The sequence below is a fragment of the Lepidochelys kempii genome, chromosome 12, assembly GCF_965140285.1.
Source record: "Lepidochelys kempii isolate rLepKem1 chromosome 12, rLepKem1.hap1, whole genome shotgun sequence".
Classification (NCBI taxonomy): domain Eukaryota; kingdom Metazoa; phylum Chordata; order Testudines; family Cheloniidae; genus Lepidochelys; species Lepidochelys kempii.
The window spans coordinates 5,276,085-5,297,466 of NC_136391.1; the positions used below are offsets into that span (position 1 = coordinate 5,276,085).

General features: G+C 45.1%; 1 protein-coding gene across 6 annotated transcripts in view; it reads left to right on the forward strand.

Annotated features, from left to right (window-relative positions):
- NUTF2 (nuclear transport factor 2) overlaps positions 1–21,382 on the forward strand; it is a 57,051-nt gene that overhangs the window by 28,849 nt on the left and 6,820 nt on the right. For all 6 annotated transcript variants that reach the window (XM_073307241.2, XM_073307243.2, XM_073307239.2 and 3 more), the window contains exons 3-4: positions 6,854–6,925; positions 14,610–14,708. In XM_073307241.2, coding sequence (XP_073163342.1) covers positions 6,854–6,925; positions 14,610–14,708 — 171 coding nt within the window. The remainder of the gene's footprint in view (positions 1–6,853; positions 6,926–14,609; positions 14,709–21,382) is intronic.

Consider the following 21,382-nt stretch of genomic DNA (forward strand, 5'->3'; position numbering starts at 1 on the left):
AGGATGGAGCTGAACTGAGGATATCAGGGTCCGCATCTATAACCCTGAGAATATGCTGGGAGCAGGACAGTAGCTGTTTTTGTTATGGGAAAGATAAATGTGCCCTCCGTGATTTCAAGACCCCGCCACAGCCAGCACTATGCCTAGGGCCCTATCAAATTCACGGTCCATTTTGGTCAGTTTCACGGTCATGTGATATTAAAAATTGTAAATTTCATGATTTCAGCTATTTTAATCTAACATTTCAGAGTGTTGTAATTGTAGGGGTCCCGACTCAAAAAGGAGTTGTGGGGGGATTGCAAGGTTATTCGGAGTTTGTGGTATGGCTCCCCTTACTTCTGAGCTGCCACTGGTGGCAGCATTGCCTTCGGAGCTGGGCAGCTGGAGAGTGGTGGCTTTGAGCTGGGAGCCCAGCTCTGAAAGCAGAGCCGCTTCCAGCAGCAGCGCAGAAGTCAGGATGGCCTGGGATGGTATTGCCACCTTTACTTCGGTGTTGCTGAGCTGGGCCCTCGGTCAGCAGCCACCACTCTCCGGCCGCCCAGCTCTGAAGGCAGCAGCACAGAAGTAAGGGTGGCAATACCACAACCCCCCTAAAAAAACCTTGCAACCTCCCTGCAAGTCCCTTTTGGGTCAGGACCCCCAATTTGAGAAACGCTGGTCTCCCCCATGAAATCTGTATAGTATAGGTAAAAGCACTCAAGAGACCAGATTTTGAGGGCGGGGAGACCAGATTTCATGGTCTGTGATGCAATTTTCATGGCCGTGAATTTGATAGGGCCCTAATTATGCCTGAAAAGCCTATTCTTGTTCATTTTCCATTCAAGCACAGAGTGGAGCCATGTCGGAGGTCTAGCAACTCTCTACTCTTTGCCTTCTGTGACTCCCTTTGCCTATAGGCTGGTGCCAGGGAAGCTCCCTGTGAACCAAGTGGTGAACAGTGGCATAGGGATTAAATTGTTGTACCTCACATCCAGGCTTTCCATTCCTCTTCATGGGTGCATAGGAAGCAGGCTTAGACTTGGCAATCAGATGGAGCTTGGTAAGTCCCAGCTGTGCCTAGTAGCTGCAGCATGTAGTTCTCGGACTTCATGTTGTATTTCTCTTCAGAGCACAAGAATTTAAAATTTTACTCCTGACTTGTTCCAAATTATTTTGTGGGGGTCCCCAAATTAAACCCCTCTGGAGCTGTCCAGCTCCCATCTCCACCATAGCCACTCCTCAGCCAAAGCTTTTGCGGGGTGGAGAAAACTACTGAAGTAACAAAGGCAGCGCGGCTAGGACGTGTACACTCTGGTGCTCCCCCTTCAACTGTGCATTGGTGGAAGCCCCTTCACCCAGCAAGAGGACCCAGGTAGCAGCTTCCTCCTGCAAGCAGGCTAGAGTGGCTGTTTCAGAGCAGGCCCAGTGGAGGAAGTGGTGCCCTCAAAGCCCTACCAGTGCCACCTCCATGAGCAGTGTCTGCCCCATGCCCTTCACAATGCAGGTATCAGCAGGCATGGTGGATGCCCTGGCTCCTGCGTCCCCTGTATAGCAGCTTCACAGAAGATGCCTCTATTTTTCCAAAGGATGCATGAGAGTTCAGCAGTCTGTCTGAGCTACCTCTGCTTCTTGCTCTGCTCCTCTGGCCCCTGCTCCAGCTACCATATCCACTATCTGCAGGGACCCCCTACCACAACTTCTCCTGTAATGACCCAGACAGGGGTAAGTCGGCCTTCTATTTATGTTCACAGATAGTGTCCACAAGGGACCCTTAGGCAGAGCTTTTTCAGCAGTTGCATCATCCTTATGGATCCCTACAGAACTTGGGCCCTTAATCACCAAACATTTACGCTTGGTCCTTTTAACATGTGCAAGGACAGCCAGAATCTTCAGTAGCCAATAGTTTGTCTTCCTGAGATCTCCTGAACTGGGCTCAGCACTTAAAGGATTGCTTAACAGCTTCTCCACCAGCTCTATACAGCCAGGGCACGCACTGCTATGACAAGTCCTTCTCATGTGTCCTCTGACAAAAGAAGAACCAAGCCCAAATACCTCTTTCTCAGGAAATACCCAGAGCCCTCAGACCATGCCAAAAAAGCCAAACTGTTTCCTTTCTCCAGAAATGAAGCAAAAACCGGAAAGGCATCTGAGTCAGTCTGCCCTGTGACCGCTAAAGCAACAGGCATTTAAAAAAAGTAACTGAGGCTTTGGTCATACAGGAACCAAAATGAAGGAGATGGTATTCTGAATCATCTGAGCTCTAAGCTGACTCTCAAAGGCCATCAGGAATCTGTATCTAGAAACGGACTTCATTTTGCTTTTAGTCTGCTCGAGTTCTGGTTTGCATACAACAGAGTCACTCAGCTCATTTTGTGTGTGTGTGTGTGTTCAAAAGTTCAGTGAAGTTTTTTTTTGTTTTTTTTTTTAAAGCGTGTGCTATAGACTTTAAGGCCAGAAGAGACCATCATGGGAAAGAATTCTCTGTAGTAACTCAGAGCCCTCCCCATCTAGTGTCCCATCACCAGCCATTGGAGATACTTGCTGCTAGCAGTCACATATTGGCAACATGCCGTTGTAGGCAGTTTTATCATATTTATCCCTTCCATAAACTTATCAAGCTCAGTCTTGAAGCCAGTTAGGTTTTTTGGCCCCACTGTTCTCCTTGGAAGGCTGTTCCAGAACTTTGCTCCTCTGATTATTAGAAACCTTTGTCTAATTTCAAGCCTAAACTGTAGTAACTTGATGGGGGCATGGGATAATGGGTGTACAGGTCATCCCTTGAAGCACTCAACAGGCGATCACTTCATCACCTGGACAATTGGTGGCTAGTGTGGTGTTGGCCATATTTTGAAAGAACAATAAAAAATGGTCTTGTTTGAGCATAAGCCCTCTGAGGCCAGTGTGAGCTGCTTGGTCCTGACTGAATTAGTCCTAAGTGGCAGCTCAACAAGGTACAGGGCATGTTTTAAGTACCACGGATATTGCCAATCTTGGTTATATGAAAGCAGTTTGTTATAGTGATTATAACACTCAAGTGAAAGGACAAGTGTTTCACTAACTTAAATATGAACCACTAGAATAAACAGCTTGGAAGCAACAAGGTGATGTACTGTGCAAAGTACAGCAGGTCAGATAAAATCATTATCTTGAAAAATATTACATCTGTTTTTTATTTACATTTACTAAAGTTACTTTCTTCTCATTTTAGTCTTAAACAATTGAAGTGGCTACTCTGTACTCTTTTCTGTAGAATTTGACTTTTTACATGGAGTTTTCTGTTAGGTTTCACACTTAATGTGCATCAGCATCAAAAAAGACCACCCCCAGACCCTCTTTCTCATCTTTTGTTTTGAGAACACCACAAACTAGAACACACAATTGACAAGGTAATAGCTGGTGCTGTGCTTGTAAGGAGTACTGTCTTCTGATGTACTGAACAGTCACAAATCAGAAAGATTGAAATGCTGCTCCACCAGGGTTTGCAGTGACTGGATGTCTCCTGGATGAAGTGTTTGAAGAGGAGACTGAGGTTTTAGAAACTGAGCAAATAGAATCATAGAAATGTGATGCTGAAAGGGACATTGAGACAACATCAAATCCAACTCCCTGCACTGAGGTAGGACCAAGTAAACACAGACCATCTCTAACAGGTGTGTGTCCAACCTGTTCTTAAAAACCTCCAGGTATGGGGATTCCAAAACCTTCCTTGGAAGCCTATTCCAGAGCTCAACTACCCTTACAGGTAGAAAAATTTTCCTCATATCTAACCTAAATCTCCCTTGCTGCAAATTAAGCCCATTACTTCTTATCCTACCTCCAGTGAAGATGGAGAACAATTGATCAGTCCTCTTTATAACAGCTCTTAACATGTGTGATGACTGTTGTCAGGTCTTCCTCCCCCCCCCCCCCCCCCGCCCAAAAGACTAAACAGACCCAGTTTTTTTAACCTTTCCTCATAGGTCTGGTCGCCTTTTATCATTTTTGTTGCTCTTCTCTGGACTCTGTCCAGTTTATCCACATCTTTCCTAAAGTGTGGTGCTCAGAACTGGACACACTATTGCAGCTAACGCCCCACCAGTGCTGAGTAGAGTAGGGCAATTACCTCCCATGTCTTACATATGACACTCCTGGTAATACAGCCCAGAATATTAGCCTTTTTTGCAATTGCATCACATTGTTGACTATATTCAATTTGTTCTCCACTATCATCCCCAGATCCTCTTCAGATGGAGTCATATAATGTTTACAAGGAACTTCTTGTGTATTATGATTATTGATCAGGCACAAGTTGTTTACTTGTATGACAAGCATTGATATCTCTGTGCATTCGCCTGAGTATTTGACTTCAGCCACTAGTGATTGTCAAAAAGTGTGCATGGATATAAGTGCCATATGACTAATCTTATGACAGCCAATATGGCTAAGATGAGGAAATCTTTTGCCAGTAACATGGCTGATCCGCACATATGCTAAATTTACTGTCCGGAAACTTTGAAGGAGAGAATATCAGATCATACTGACTATGCACTTTTTGTCATACCGCCTGAAGTAAGGTGGAGTACTTCTTCAAAGTGGCTAGTTAATGAAAATCTGCTAACAGTATAAACAGGATGTTGAGTCTCTGCCAGAAGGTGACAAATACTGGTGTGAAGAGGGGTGCTGAGGCGTTGCTTTAGATGTGGATGTCAATAGCAATAGCCCTCGGTTCTATAGCGAGGAATTCATGTTCAATTGCTGAAACTGTTGAAGTCTGGAAGACTGAATAAATTTACTGACTAAAATTGTGGTGCATGTTCTGAAAGCATTATGATCATGCGTAAATGCCATGTCACTTTGTAAAATATGATTGATCCCTGCATGTGCCAGGTTCCACTCACACCAGAGCAGTCGGCACTTAATGGGTTTCTGCTGACAGTAACTGCTGTAGCAGGCTACTGTTGTCTTTATTTCAGCAAGTTACTTTCTCCAGTGAAATACTGAAAAATGTAGCAGCTGTTCAGAGATGGAAATCTCAAGTAAAGAGCCTGGCTGAAAACAAAGAAAGAAGACATTGAAAGAACAGTTGCAACTCTTAACAGCTCCAGTTTCTTCTACTGGTGTTGAATAACCTGTTTTCATCACTCAGCTTAGTGCAATCAGATATTTACTGGAGAACAGATAGGTCTTCAAAGCTGACTTTCCTTATTTCCTTATTGAGCATTTAAATTCTGAAAGCCTTAAAAGCACCCTCAGTCAGTTTGAATAATGGGACTCTCAGGTAACTATATTAAGATTTTGGACCATGGATTGTAATTTTGTTTAAATTGTTGCATTATGAAATTAATGATAAAACTTTGTGTGTTCACAGAAAGCTTTGACAAATTTGAACTTTGTTTTGAAATGCTAAACAACTTTTCTGTTTTAAAATTGCAAGCTTTTTGTAGACACGCTGATTTTGTACCATTATGGATTTATAAGACGTTTTGAATAAATACAGTTTTAATGTTCTTTTGCCTATACCAATTTTTTGTGGTCTTCAGATAAGAAATCCTACCATTAATGACCCTGAAAACTGCTTTAAAAACTGCACTTATAGTTCAGTTGATTCTAAAGATAAACATTGCAATAGTGCAAAATTTCCAATTAGGTTGTGGCTTTGTAAAGCTCAGTGAAATCAAGAATTTAAAAAAGAAAAAAGAGATGATGTGATTTTAATGGTCCATGCTTCAGAGAATCCAGCTTCTTGGGCTATGTCTACACTACTACTTATATTGGTGTAACTTATGTCACTCGGGTGTGAATAAGCCACCCTCCGAGTGACGTAAATTACACTGACCTAAGCACTGATGTGGACAGTGCTCTGTTGGAGGAAGAGTGTCTCCTGCCGAAACAGCTACCGTCACTCATTGGGGGTGGATTAAGTAAGTCAACGGGAGAGTTCTCTCCTTTTGGTTTAGAGCGGCTACGCTACAGAGCTCACAGCAGCTCAGCTGCACCACAGTAAGCTCTTAGTGTAGCTATAGCCTTGGTCTGACAAGAGACTGTTCTGACTGCATCCTCTGAAACTAACTTCTAGTGGCCATTTGTTCTGGTGCTCATGGGAAGCAGCTTTAGTGGACCACAGATAGGGCAGGCTTCTTGCCTCTTACAGTCTAGAAGGGCTCAGAGATGGAAGCTGTCTGAATCACTTGAAAACCAGACTGGATGAAGTATTAGAATGGTTCTCTAGAAAGTTTTTTGCCTTTCCTGAAATGAACTGGGGGCCCTGATAGGGCATGTCTATTTCTAATCTCTAAGTTTCTGTAAGTAATTGTACCAGATTTGTTAGCATAAATTCTTCATGCTCTCCATCTGTTCTGGGTGTGTCTGATGTCCTTTACTTCTCTTCCTGTCCTCCTGTAGTTTCCAGAAAAAACACCACCTGCTCTGACACAATTGAAGCAGCTTTTTGACCGATATATTCTGATTATGAAGTGTCGTCATTACCCAATCCCACAGACCACCAGGAAAAACCAGTTACTACTTGTATTGCTCCGTCTGCATTTGTTTTTCCCCCTCTCCCTTTAGGTAACTAATTTCCTTACCTTGTACCCTTGGCAGCCAGTAGTAAGTGACTCCTACCCTTATTAACAGTACTGGCAATCCATTGAGCTAGTTACAGGAGGCAGTGCACGTGTGTAATTGACATTACAGAATTAATTGCTCTGTAGAGAACCATGCAAACAGTTACATGCCTCACTTTTCCTAGGGAAGCTGAGTGTAGCCAGTTTGAGCTCTGATAAATCTGTGTGCATGCACAGCATTGGTAAGTCTTCCCTTGCTGGCGTTATTGAAGAGAAATCGTTTATTTACTTTCCCAAGCAGGCTGTGACCAAATTTGTTTTGACTGTTTCAGATTGATGCATCATGCCTTACCTGGGAAGGGCAGCAATGCCAGGGCAAAACAGCTATAGTTGAAAAACTCTCCGTAAGTCTATGCAATGTTTTTTTCTAAATGAAATGTCTTGGGAAACAGCTCTAAAGATCTAAATTGTTTTGCTTCTTACATCGAAGATAAAATTTTCAAACGTGTCTAAATCACATGTTCAGCAGTGACTGAGAGCCTAAACTTTGAAAATGGGTCTTAGGCTCCAGAGTGACTTAGGAGCTTTAGAACATGTTCCCTAGCCCTCTGTGTAGGGAAACCTTTCCACTTCTGAGCTACTTAGTAAGACAGGTTTGAGTTTTTCTTCTATCACAGGATTCTCTCTCATTGGGCTGTTTGGGGTACTCACCTCACTGAATGTATTCTTTTCTTGGCTCTTCCTCTGAGACAAGTTATTAGAAAACACACAGTGCAGTCCACTAGTTGAGACCCACAGCACTGACATATTCGCTTCTTGGGCTGGCTGGGACATTATTAATGGGATAAAATTCTGCTAGTTCTGTAGCTGTTGCTTATTCAGAGGTGATGACGCAGTATTCAAATATTGCTTTTATGGGACTTGGATTTCCAGTGTCCATTGCAACTCACAACTCTAGAGACACTCTGCTGTCCCTTGGGGACACTGCTTGCTTCCAGTGAATCAAGGGCCTGCAGGGATGCAGAATCAATGTTAAACAACCACGTTCAGCATGAAAGCTGCTGCTGCTGCTGACAACAGGTAACGTGTAATTCTCTTGTCAAGTGAAAACCAAGTTCCCTAAAAGAAGAGGAGTACTTGTGGCACCTTAGAGTCTAACAAATTTATTTGAGCATAAATAAGCTTTCCTGAGCTACAGCTCACTTCATCGGATGCAACTAGTTCCCGATCAAGCATTCTTACAACTACAATACCCACCTGCTGAAGTGACGAAACAAATTGACAGAGCCAGAAGAGTACCCAGAAGTCACCTACTACAGGACAGGCCCAACAAAGATAATAACAGAACGCCACTAGCCATCACCTTCAGCCCCCAACTAAAACCTCTCCAACGCATCATCAAGGATCTACAACCTATCCTGAAGGAAGACCCATCACTCTCACAAATCTTGGGAGACAGGCCAGTCCTTGCCTACAGACAGCCCCCCAACCTGAAGCAAATACTCACCAGCAACCACACACCACACAACAGAACCACTAACCCAGGAACCTATCCTTGCAACAAAGCCCGTTGCCAACTGTGTCCACATATCTATTCAGGGGACACCATCATAGGGCCTCATCACATCAGCCACACTATCAGAGGCTCGTTCACCTGCACATCTACCCATGTGATATATGCCATCATGTGCCAGCAATGCCCCTCTGCCATGTACATTGGTCAAACTGGACAGTCTCTATGTAAAAGAATAAATGGACACAAATCAGATGTCAAAAATTATAACATTCATAAACCAGTCAGAGAACACTTCAATCTCTCTGGTCACTCGATTTCAGACCTAGAGGTCGCAAATATTAGAACAAAAAGACTTCAAAAACAGACTCCAACGAAAGACTGCTGAATTGGAATTAATTTGCAAACTGGATACAAATAACTTAGGCTTGAATAGAGACTGGGAATGGGTGTGTCATTACACAAAGTAAAACACTTTATTTCCCCATGTTTATTCCCCCCCGCCGCTCTCCTGCTGGTAATAGCTCATCTTAAGTGATCACTCTCCTTACAGTAAGAAAAGGAGTACTTGTGGCACCTTAGAGACTAACCAATTTATTTGAGCATAAGCTTTCGTGAGCTACAGCTCATTTCATCCGATGAAGTGAGCTGTAGCTCACGAAAGCTTATGCTCAAATAAATTGGTTAGTCTCTAAGGTGCCACAAGTACTCCTTTTCTTTTTAACTAGTTCCCTAGTTCATCTCCAAAGTCTGCAGACAGTCTCCCAGTTTTGTCAATTTGTGGAGTTCATTTTCTCCAGAAAATAGTGCTTTGAAACTCTAAAAGTCCCAGTTTCTTATTGCAGAGAGTGGGCTGTTTAATTCTCCCCAAAATCTCTTAATTTCTGTTTTGCAATTTGCAGTTAACTTAGCACATACAAGGCCTATAAGTGCAGACTCCAATTCCTCTAGAGATTGTGCTGCAGAGTCCTGCTATTGTGGGAATCCAGTTTCCACGGTATGCATCCGATGAAGTGAGCTGTAGCTCACGAAAGCTCATGCTCAAATAAATTGGTTAGTCTCTAAGGTGCCACAAGTACTCCTTTTCTTTTTGCGAACTCTCCAGAAGACTCTGCAACCTGATCCTTTAGAAAGGAAGATGTTTCTTCATGAAATAGTCTTTGGTTGCTGACCTTCTACAATGGAGTTGGGAGCACATCTGAAGGATGTACTTGAATGTACAGGAAATAGTGTTTTTAGTATGGAGATATACTTATATCACAGAACTGGAAGGGACCTTGAAAGGTGTCACTGTGTGTGGGGGAGCCCGGGCCCTGCACCCCTCTTCCTGGGATTCACTGTTACTCTCAGCCAGCCAGTAAAACGGAAGGGTTATTGGACAATAGGAACACAGTCTAAAACAGAACTTGTGGGTACAACCAGGACCCCTCAGTCAAGTCCTTCTGGGGGGCAGGGAACTTAGACCCCAGCCCTGGGGTTCCCTGCATGCCACCACCCAGCACTAAACTGAAACCCTCTCCAGTCCCTCCTCCTCTGGGCTTTGTCTGTCGTGTGTGTCTCCTCTCTCCCCCCCTTCCCCCCCCCAGTAGGTCACCTGATTCCTTTGTTCTCCAACCCTTTAGCTCTCAACTTGCAGGGGGGAAGGGTCAGGCCATCAGTTGCCAGGACACAGGGTGTTGGCCATTCTCTGTGTCCAGACCCCTGCACACACCTGCCCTCTAGGGCTCTGCAACGATCATACACCCTTATCCCACCACCTAGATACTTAAGAACTGCCTAGGGGAAACTGATTTCAGAGTAGCAGCTCTGTTAGTCTGTATTTGCAAAAAGAAAAGGAGTACTTGTGGCACCTTAAAGACTAACAAATTTATTTGAGCATGAGCTTTTGTGAGCTACAGCTCACTGCATCCAATGAAATGAGCTGTAGCTCACAAAAGCTTATGCTCAAATAAATTGGTTAGTCTCTAAGGTGCCACAAGTACTCCTTTTTATAGGGGAAACTGAGGCACCCCCACAATATTCAGAGAAAACATTAAGAACAGTCCCACTTCATCACAAAAGGTCATAGAGTCCAGTCCCCCTGCCTCCACAGCAGGACCAAGTACCATCCCTGACAGATTTTTGCCCCAGATCCCAAATGGCCCCCTCAAGGATTGAACTCATAACCCTGGGTTTAGTAGGCCAATGCTCAAACCACTGAGCTATCCCTCCCCCACAATAGGGAAAGCGAAGGCAGCCCAGTTTCAAGCTTTAGGAGTTCCTGCATTAAAAATCCCTTCTCCCAAAGAGCTTATCTGAACAGGACCTAGCATTTGTCTGCATCCATGGGAATCCAAGCTTGTTAGACTGATTCTGTTCTGAACAGCAGAAGTTTGAGGAGGTTTTCCAGTGTCTGGGATTTAGGTGGGTTTTTTTTTTTTTTTTTTTTTTTTGCTGTGGGTTGCTCTAGAAGAGCTAGTCTCTTCAAAAACAAGGTGAACTTCAGCAGGTATCAGCTGACCATTCCACCTCCAGCCGAAATCTCTCACCTTAGATGGCTTTGCTGTATGATAGCTCAACAGACCATTGGACCCTCAGCAGTGTTTTTTATAGACATGATATTTTTCAAAGTGTGGCTCTGGAGTTCTCTCTTGGATTCGTGAGGCTGGGGACCGACTGGCTAAGCAGCAGTTCTGCAAAAAAGGACCTGGGGATTACAGTGGATGAGAAGCTGGATAAGAGTCAGCAGTGTGCCCATGTTGCCAAGATGGCTAACAACGTATTGGACTGCATTAGTAGGAGCATTGCCAGCAGATCGAGGGAAGTGATTATTCCCCTCTATTCAGCACTGGTGAGGCCACCCCTGGAATATTGCATGCAGTTTTGGGCCCCCCGCGAAAGGATGTGGACAAATTGGAGAGAGTCCAGTGGAGGGCAACGGAAATTTTCAGAGGTTGGGGCACGTGTCTTACGAGGAGAGGCTGAGGGAACTGGGCTTGTTCAGTCTGCAGAAGAAAAGAGTGAGGGGGAATTTGATAGCAGCCTTCAACTACCTGAAGGGGGGGGTTCCTAAGAGGATGGAGCTCGGCTGTTCTCAGTGGTGGCAGATGACAGAACAAGGGAGCAATGGTCTCAAGTTGCAGTGGGGGGCGTCTAGGCTGGATATTAGGAAACACTCTTTCACTAGGAGGGTGGTGAAGCACTGGAATGGTTTACCTAGGGAGGTGGTGGAATCTCCATCCTTAGAGGTTTTTAAGGCCCGGCTTGACAAAAGGCTGGCTGGGATGCTTTAGTTGGTGTTGGTCCTGCTTTGAGCAGGGGGTTGGACTACATGACCTCCCGAGGTCTCTTCCAACCCTAATCTTCTATGATTCTGTGAATGTGACCTGCTGATGAGTGTTGTTCAAACACTAAATCTCAATCTGGGAAGTATTCATGTCAGTTCTATCCTATACTATTTGGACTCTCCAATTCAAAACAAAACTGCCTCTGGGTATCTGGTGTTCCCTTGTCCCTGACTGGAAAGGAAAGGCACTATGGCTCCCCAGGTAGGAGCAGGAAGACCAGTCTAGGCAGCATCCCCAGGCCAGCTGAAAAGTTAGGCCAGACAAGTGACCGTGATCACCAGACACTCAGACAACTGGCGTTTAAAACCTGGGCCCGTTGACTGACCTTTCTTGCATATGGAAATGTAGAGACACCACCTGCCTCAGGTTTCTTGTGAGCATCATTGCAGGGGAGTTTTCCTGCCTGATCCAGAGGGCGAAGTTGGGCTCTGGCTTCTTGAGGAAGAGCTCAGTGAATCAGAGGCTCAGTGATTTAACCTTTCCCCCTGCCCCCCCACCACACCATTTAGCAGGCGGGTTACGGAAAGTGGTGCTGATCTGAGATTTCAACAGCTGTGAGCGCAGATTCTTCAGCTGATTCCCCTGGACCCAGCCTAAAACAATATAGGCAGTGTCCCTCAAGAGTTTAATTCCCAGAACTGGAATGGTGGCACACCAGGATATGTGGAGTTAAAGTTCCTTTTACGTGCCCTTTATGCGAAGGCTAGCAGTATGGGAAAAAACACGAGTGGGGGAGACTCAGGAAATGTTGAGTTAAGATGGCATGTCCCCCACAGCACTGAAAAGCTTGTTTGTGCAGGAGATGGAGCTTTCTTCAGGGCCAAAGGGCCAGTGCAAGAATGTGAAACGAACTCCCACAGGAACTAAGCACATATAGTTCTCTCCCACTGCTTAATGCACTGCTGGAAGGCACTTGGATACTCTGATGATGAGGGCAGGATAAAATTGTATATAGAGTCGAAACATATCCCCAAACAGCCTTAACTCTGTGCCATGTGAATATCTCTCTCGGACCTGGGAACAGACCCGTACCCTATTTCTCCCTAACCAAACCTGCTACTTTCTCTTTGCCCTACTCAGCTCCAAATCAGCTCTGCTATTTATACAAGCCAGCAGACCCTCACTGTACTTCAGGGAGCACTTGCTGCTGGTTGGCAGAGTCTGAGGGACATGCCAGGTACTGTGATTTCCCTAGAAGGACTCACTAGGGAAGGGGAATGGTTAAGGCTGTTTCTGTGCAAAGTGTCACTGTAATTCCTTATCCTGGTTTTCCAGCATTTTGAGTTTGGGGAATTAAACTCCTGTGTTCTGAAAGGGCCTGAGGAGTGCAGGATAGTGCTGAGCACCTTCACTCCATGTTCAGTTTCTTTTGTGAATGCTCCCATTAGCCCTGCAGAGCCAACACAGCTGAGAGGGACCTGGCCTGTATTTCTTGTGCATCAACTGAATTGTTTACTTAGTTCCAATCAGTACACTTGTGCAAATCCACGAACGGCAACAGGGTAGCACAGGTGTCATTAGAACCTAACTTTGTCTTCAAAATTTTTATTATTAATTGTGATTCTCTTTTATTCGTAGCCCCTAGAGGCACCTCCCAGGATCAGGGCCCTAGTGGCAGACACACACACAATGAGAGACCGTGCCTGCTACAAATAGTTTGCAATTTAAATACTTGTGCTAAAAAGACAACAGCACATATAAGGGGAGCAGCAATCAAAATAAACTCAGATGGCATCTTACAGTGAAACCCCTTCAATCCACCTTCTGCAAATTTTCTTAGCAGCCACTGGGTCTGTTGGGCCAGGTGAGGAGCTATGGGACATTGCAAAGCAAGCAGGTTTCTGTTAAAATCTCAGAGATTCAGCCTGGGGAAATGTATCAGAAAGTGAGGCTCAGAGGAAAATGGGCAAGGGGATTTGAATCAATGTCCTGGTCTAGCCTAACCCTTGGTTAGGTTAGCACTTGGTGTCAGGCAGACACATTATCACCAATATGGCAAAAATCTGCTCTCTAGAGTCTCTGCCACACGTTGGGTGCACAAATTCACTGCCACCAACACTGGCTTTTGTTGTCCTGCTACTAAATGCTGCTTTTTGTTGTGCCCTCAGAGATGTTCTGTGTATGATGCTGAACTTAATAAATCTGCTGTATTAGCTATAGGTAGACTATTCCCTTCTAGAAACCAACAATATAATTGTCATGCCCAACTTTTCTCTCAAATCTAGTGCTCATCAGCTGTTCACATGTGAGGTGCTTACTGAACCAGACTATATTAAAGAAAGCACCAGTTTCCAAAGTATAAAGGAAGCATTTCCTTGCATGTAGAAACAGAGAAGTTCCCCCTACAGGTACATTTGATTAAACTTGACATTTCTGAGCCCTCTGCTGGCAGCCACTATACTAATGAGAGAGCAAAAGTTTGTGGTCTTTACTGGCAGGGCTCTGGGTATTGAATCTCAAATTGCATGCCACCTGCCTCAGTGATATTAGCACAGCTTTTGTTTCAAATTCAGCTCTTACGAGTATGAAAGTTCATATTGAACAGAGCTTCACCTCATTTATAAAGCAACCATAAGGCGCGGTCTAGTTAGATTAAGAAAAAAGGTGAGTGCTTTTTAAGCACTCCTTAGCAGCTGACGGAGACAGAGTTCAACACCTTTAAAAATGGGTTAGCTGATTGTGGTCAACCTAGCTGAATGTAGCTTGGTAGTATTCAGTGGCCGTCATATCCATGTGTCTGAAATAACTCAGGAGGGACAAATAAAAGGAGTGAAGGTGCTAGAAAGTGGAATGCAGAAAGGGAAGAGAATGGGGACTCTGAGATGAGAACCTACAATAACATAATTAATTATAAGTGCCTCTCTGGTGAAGATTTCTTGCAGCCTTTCGCAGGGCTGGAGGGAACAACCAGGTTGTCACTCCAGAGATACCAGGTTCTTTTCATTAAAAGGGTAGCTGCTAAATCTGACTTCCACTTTGAGATGGGGCTTATGGAGTATTTGTTTATCTGCAAAATTAATTTTGTTCTTTAGTAGAAAGTCTTCAGAAAAACACAGGTACTCAGTTGCTGACCACCTGCATCTTTCTAGGGCACTGAGAATGTAAACTTATATCTATTTTCAAACTAGTTCAGCTTCTTATGCCACTGCACTTAACTGATTTCCTACATGAAATGTGTATTGTATAGTAAATTCTAAGGAGGGGAACACTTCCTATCTGCTCACCCTGTTCTTTTCCTTCTCATTGTAGAGCCTTCCTTTTCAAAAAATACAGCACAGCATCACATCACAAGACCATCAGCCCACGCCTGACAGTTGTATACTCAGTATGGTTGTGGGACAACTTAAGGTAAACTCTTCTTTCCATTACAGGGAAATAAATGCTAATGTCCTAATGTTTTCTTCAGGATACTTAATCATCTGATGTTTATAAAGCAGCTTATGTATCTAGGAGGCACCTATTAATGCCTACACTGGTGTGTCATGCTTCTGGTGTAGAACATTTCCAAGAGAAACTGCTCGCCACGCTAGATTAAAAGCCCTTTGTAAAACATCTGCACCTCAGCAATGTCATGGGAAGCATCACTTCTTTGGTTTGGCTTTTAGATGTACTGTTCTTCTCATTCATACTGAAGTCATGGCTGCAGTAAAGGTCTTAACTCAGTGGTTCTCAACCTAGTTACCATTGTGGACCACATATGCGGCCCACGATGTGTTATGTGGGCCGCATCCAATACCGTGGGTTGAGAACCACTGTCTTAACTGATGCAGTTTCTGTTTAATGGCAGCTTGGTTCATAATTCTTCAGGAAGGTGTAAATTTGGTTTCCTTGTTCATACAGTTTAGCAGTGCAGGCTGTGATGCCTCCATCTGCCCTCTGGTACAGCTGCTCCATGGAAGAGCAAGGACAGTCTAGTAGTTCTTCATATTAGTTGACAGTCCTTGTAATGGAGCCTTGCTATTCCATTTCTGTGCAGGCACTTGGGTTAAGGTTAGTCAGCCGCAGTTTGGGAAGAGTAGGGCTGACTGATAGGGCACTTGGGTCAAATGCCCAGGGATTGCATCTGCAATCCTGTTCTGCCTCTTTGTGGCCAAAACTGATTCAGGAATGGTGATATTGTCTGAGTGAGCTCATGCCATCAAGCATTGAAGAGGTCCCTTCTCTGGAAGCTACTCCAGTTCTAAGTTCTCTCTAAGCCGCGTGGCCACGTGGCAGGCTATAAAGGGCCGTGCAGCAGAGGCCTGGAGAGGAGAGAGGTAGGGGGTGGGTGGGGTCTGGGGAGGGGAGCAAGCTGAGGAGTGCAGGGCTGCCACCAGCCGCTCGCTAACCTCTGCCAGCGGGAAGAGGATGACCCCTCCCCCGGAGCTCTGTGGGCTGCCAGCAGGGAGACGGTGGGGGGGGAGGGGGAGTCCTTTGGCCCCAGGGCAGCATGCCAGCACCCCAAACTCCTCATCGCCAGCCCCACCCTAGAGCCCATGTCCCCAGCTGGAGCCGTCACACCTCCCTGCACCCCAACCCTCTGAAACTCGCCCTGAGCCCCCTCCCACACCCTGAATCCATCACCCCCAGCCAGAGCCCACACCCCAACCCTTTGCCCTAGAGCCCTGAGCCCCCTCCCACACTCCAAAACCCTCCCCTCCCCAGTAATTTTACGTGCACCAATATGGAGGTGATTTGTCACACATCACCTCCATATTGGTGCACGTAACAATATTCATTCCACACATGAGTGGGAAAAATTAGAGCGAACACTGCTCCAGATTATTTTTACCCACATGGCTTCAGTTTGCCCTGAACGCACAATGTATACATTGTCACCTCTGCTGTGCTGTTGAACTAAATCAACCTCATTTTGGTCCTCCACCTCTCTGGGGGAAGAGCTGTGCTTCCAAAGTCCTGAAGACAGTAGATTGAGAGGATTTGTTGGGCTTGTTCTTTAGAATAAGAGCTGCCTTGTCCTTGAGGCCACAAAGTTCCTTTAAAGAAACTAGCCAAAGCCAATGGCATTAACACTCAGTGAGGCATGCCAGAAACATGCTGGGTCCTGTGAGAGTGCATGGTGCCACGACAGGATCCCCAGCCCATCCAGCTTTGTGGCTAGCATGCTCCAGTTTCCTTCACAGAATACTGTCAATGTTTACTCCTTCAGACTCTGTAAACAGCGTGTTCTTGTCATCGAACCTCCAGCAGAATCTGGGATGGACTAAAGTGTCAGGGTGGATCTGAGTTATTTAAATCCCCTTGAGCCCCCAAAGGAGCTGATCTGCTCTAGTTGGGTAGTGGGGAAGAGCAGCTCTTGGCCTCACACCACCTGCTTCTGGACATTATTGAAACCTAAAACTACAGGTCTTCCTCTTTTAGTGAAGACCAAGGATTACCCTATAATTGGAACCCAGGTAGAAAATGCCAGCAACAACTACATTGTACCATCACAAATTATCCTTTGCGTTTCCCTCTATGTCCCCCTGTCTGTCCCATTCCCACCATGCCCCCTCTTCTCCCTCCCCCCAAGCTGTGGCTCATCAGTGAAAATTCTCAGTGATGTAAAAGTATTGATTATTTTCAAGGGTGTGCTTTTCACTATGTTCTCCAGGTAGCCTAGGCCTTTGCTTCTGCAACTGCCCAGGCAGTCTCGTTCAGAACCGCTTCCCTCTCATGTGGGGCTAGGAATGGGGGTGGGAGGCGAACATGGAGCTGACCTCAGAAGTTCAGCTCTCTGACTTCCCAAGCCTTGGTGGCTGCACTGTTCTACCGGCAGCCCAGCTGGCCAGCCTATACTTCTGGCTCCCTAGCTGCAAGCTGGACTCCAGCTCTGGTCCATTAGCCTCTGCAGCTTGGTTCCATGGAACAGTGCTGCGAGCATGCAGTATGTACAATGAACTTAACCCCAGTGAGGAAAACTGCAGAGCAAGATGTCAGGCACCTGGCTGCAGCAAATAACTATTTCATGGCAAAAATGCTTAATTCCATGTCTCTCTTTCGGGGCAGGGGGAGGTGGTGGTGAAGGGGGAATACTAAGTTTAACAGTCTCAGAATCTTAGCATGGGGCCCTGGTTTAGGTGCCTGTGGGCCCTTCATATCTGAGACACTTTCAGGTTCTCTGCCATCTCGGGCAGATGAAGCTGCAGTAGTTATACCACTCATGCTTTCAAGGTTATCTTCGTCACCATAAAGGGTAGGATTTTTTTTTTAAATGGATCACGATTCTGCAGCAAGGGATGTATTTGGGGGTAAATCCTTGGGTTCTGCCCTTAATCTCCTTAAGGAATAGGCTCTGTAAACTGTTAGGTTTCTGGTTGTGCAGTAGGATGGACCCCAACATGGACAATCATAGAAGCATAGAATATCAGGGTTGGAAGGGATCTCAGGAGGTCATCTAGTCCAACCCCCTGCTCAAAGCAGGACCAATCCCCAACTAAATCATCCCATCCAGGGCTTTGTCAAGCCTGACCTTAAAAATATCTAAGGAAGGAGATTCCACCACCTCCCTAGGTAACGCATTCCAGTGTTTCACCACCCTCCTAGTGAAAAAGTTTTTCCTAATATCCAACCTAAACCTCCCCCATTGCAACTTGAGACCATTACTCCTTGTTCTGTCATCAGCTACCACTGACAACAGTCTAGATCCATCCTCTTTGGAACCCCCTTTCAGGTAGTTGAAAGCAGCTATCGAATCCCCCCTCATTCTTCTCTTCCGCAGACTAAACAATCCCAGTTCCCTCAGCCTCTCCTCATAACTCATGTGTTCCAGTCCCCTAATCATTTTTGTTGCCCTCCGCTGGACGCTTTCCAATTTTTCCACATCCTTCTTGTAGTGTGGGGCCCAAAACTGGACACAGTATTCCAGATGAGGCCTCACCAATGTCGAATAGAGGGGAAGGATCACGTCCCTCGATCTGCTGGCAATGCCCCTATGTATACATCCCAAAATGCCATTGGCCTTCTTGGCAACAAGGGCACGCTGTTGACTCATATCCAGCTTCTCGTCCACTGTAACCCCTAGGTCCTTCTCTGCAGAGCTGCTGCCGAGCCATTCGGTCCCTAGTCTGTAGCGGTGCATGGGGCTCTTCCGTCCTAAGTGCAGGACTCTGCACTTGTCCTTGTTGAACCTCATCAGATTTCTTTTGGCCCAATCCTCTAATTTGTCTAGGGCCCTCTGTATCCTATCCCTACTATGTTTCAGAGTAACAGCCGTGTTAGTCTGTATTCGCAAAAAGAAAAGGAGTATTTGTGGCACCTTAGAGACGAACCAATTTATTTGAGCATAAGCTTTCGTGAGCTACAGCTCACTTCTTACTGGATTCTTGGATTCTTACTGTATCTGAGCAGAAACAGTACAACAGTCACGCTTTCATTGGCAAAAAACTTCTTAAACAGATATTAAACTAGCCTCCCAAAACTCATCTTGGGGGTAGTGGTAGTAAAATCCCCCCTCCCCCCCCCCCTTTTTTTTTTTTTTTTTTGAAATAATAATCACAATGATCAGGATGAGCAAGCAGATTTTGTAGCTGGGCTAGTATTTTGTCATTACTTTACACATCTGGAATTAGTGTGGGAAGGATCAACTAAATTCTCCCATGTATCCTAATTTTGTTCCCATCACTTCTTGCTGCTTCTCCCTTCCCTGAAGGCCTCCACTGCTGTTGAGCATTTGTTCAGACAGAAAGAGGAGACTGCATTTGAGGCCTATAGGTTCTACCTGCATCAGCCAAATCCAGCAGTGACTATGGCACCCTGTGTTCTTGGAACTTCTGTCTAGTTATGTGTGTGTGTTTTTTCCTCCTGCTCAGGCAGACGATGACCAAGTTCTAGGTTTCCACCAAACCTTTTTGTTGAAAAGTTTTCAAGGTGCTTGGGTGTGCACCAATGAAGTCTTCAGGCTAGCCCTCCACAACATTTAACCTCTGCCCTCTCTCCGTCTCTGGTGGTCTTCACCTTCCTTCCTGAGTAAGGCATGCTTTCTGCTTGCTCTTACACCTTGATTGATCTTGTAGTGTCTGAGTAGCATGGCTGTTGCTTGTGCATTTTCAAAGCAATATGGCAAATCTTTGGATCTCCAAATGCTCCTTTATGGGGTGTGGTTTTGGAAGTGATTACTACAGAATTAATTCAGAATAACTAATTCTGTATGTAAAGTGTCCAATAGTGTGTTTGATTTGAAAAATGAAATATGCAGCTTGTATCACTTGAGAAACTTGGATGTTTGTGCTGCATGGTGAACACTTAAAGCATTGTTTGAAACTTGCCAGATAAGACCTGATGAAAATCTGAAAGAATCTGTGACATTAAGGTTATGTCCACACTAGCATTTTTGTCGGTAGAACTTTTGTCAGTCAGGGGTGTGAAAAAACACAACCCTGACCGACATAAGCTTCACTGACAGTGCTGTCCACACCAGCGATTTTATGTCAGCGGGAGATGTTCTCTCGCCGACATAGCTATGGCCTCTCATTGGGGGTGGCTGAATTATGCCAATGGCAGAGCTCCCTTCCCCTTGCATAGAGCAGCTACACAGGAGACGTTACAAAGGTGCAGCTGCAGCAGGACAGCTGTGCCATTGTAAGGTCAGTAGTGTAGACGTAGCTTAATTCTTTGCCTTGAGATCAGAGGTACGTTCCAGAACAGTAATTGGGTCTCAGAGCTAAGCTGGAAAATAGGCATGGTGGCCAAAACCAAAGAGAAATGTCTGTCTGCATACAAGAAGTAATAAAAAGCAAAAGGGATGAAGTGGAATGCCTGGCAGTGGAAGAGGAGCCTGACCTGAAAGGCATTACTGAAACGTGGTTGGTTTCCAAAAATCAGTGAGATACTGAGATACCTAGTAACCAGCTAAAAAGGAAGGGCTGATTTAGTCTGCAGTGCTGGTGGGAGTAGTACTGTACCTTGAGAGTCCCTGGAACATATGCAGAGGTGGTGGGAGTAGAACTGTACCTAAAGAGACTCCCTAAAACATGTTTCAGAGTAGCAGCCGTGTTAGTCTGTATCCGCAAAAAGAACAGGGGTACTTGAGGCACCTTAGAGACTAACCAATTTATTTGAGCATAAGCTTTCGTGAGCTACAGCATCCAGTGAAGTGGGCTGTAGCTCACAAAAGCTTATGCTCAAATAAATTGGTTAGTCTCTAAGGTGCCACAAGTCCTCCTTTTCTTTTTCCCTAAAACATGAGACAGAATTTGAGTGAAGAGGCCCATTCAGTCAAGTCTGCAGAGATGCAAATGCCAAGTTATACAAATACGCTAGTAGAGTTGTGTACTAATGGCCTCTGGGTCAGGAAAAAATACTGTGTACAATGTGGAGGTAACAAAAATCAAATAAAGCAGTAATAATGGGTGACTTCATTCTGTAAACTGGTCAAAAAGATAATAGAATGTTAGGAACTATTAGGAAAGGGAGAAGATAAGACAGAAAATATCATACCACCATATAAATCCATGGTACACTGACACCTGGAATACTGCATGTATTTCTGGTCGCCCCATCTCAAAAAAGATATATTAGAAATGGAAAAGGTACAGAGAAGGACAACAGAAATGATTAAGGGGATGGAACAGTTTCCATATGAGGAGATTAAAAAGACTGGGACTAGTCAGCTTGGAAAAGAGACACCTAAAATCATGAAAGGTGCGGAGAAAGCGAATAAAAAAGTGTTATTTACCCCTTCACATAACATATGAACCCAGGGTCTCCTAATGAAATTAATAGGCAGCAGATTTAAAACAAACAAAATGAACACACAACACACAGTCAACCTGGGGATATTGTGAAGGCCAAAACTATGACTGGATTCAAAAAAGAATTAGATACGTTCATGGAGGATAGGTCTATCAATGGCTATTAGCCAAGATGGTCAGTGATGCAGCCCCATGTTCTGGGTGTCTCTAGGCTCTGACTGCCAGATACGGGACTGGACGACAGGATGGCTCACTTGATGATTTTCCTGTTCATTCACTTTGAAGCATGTGATAGTCACCATTGTTGGAAGACGGGATACTGGGGTAGATGGACCATTGGTCTGACCCATA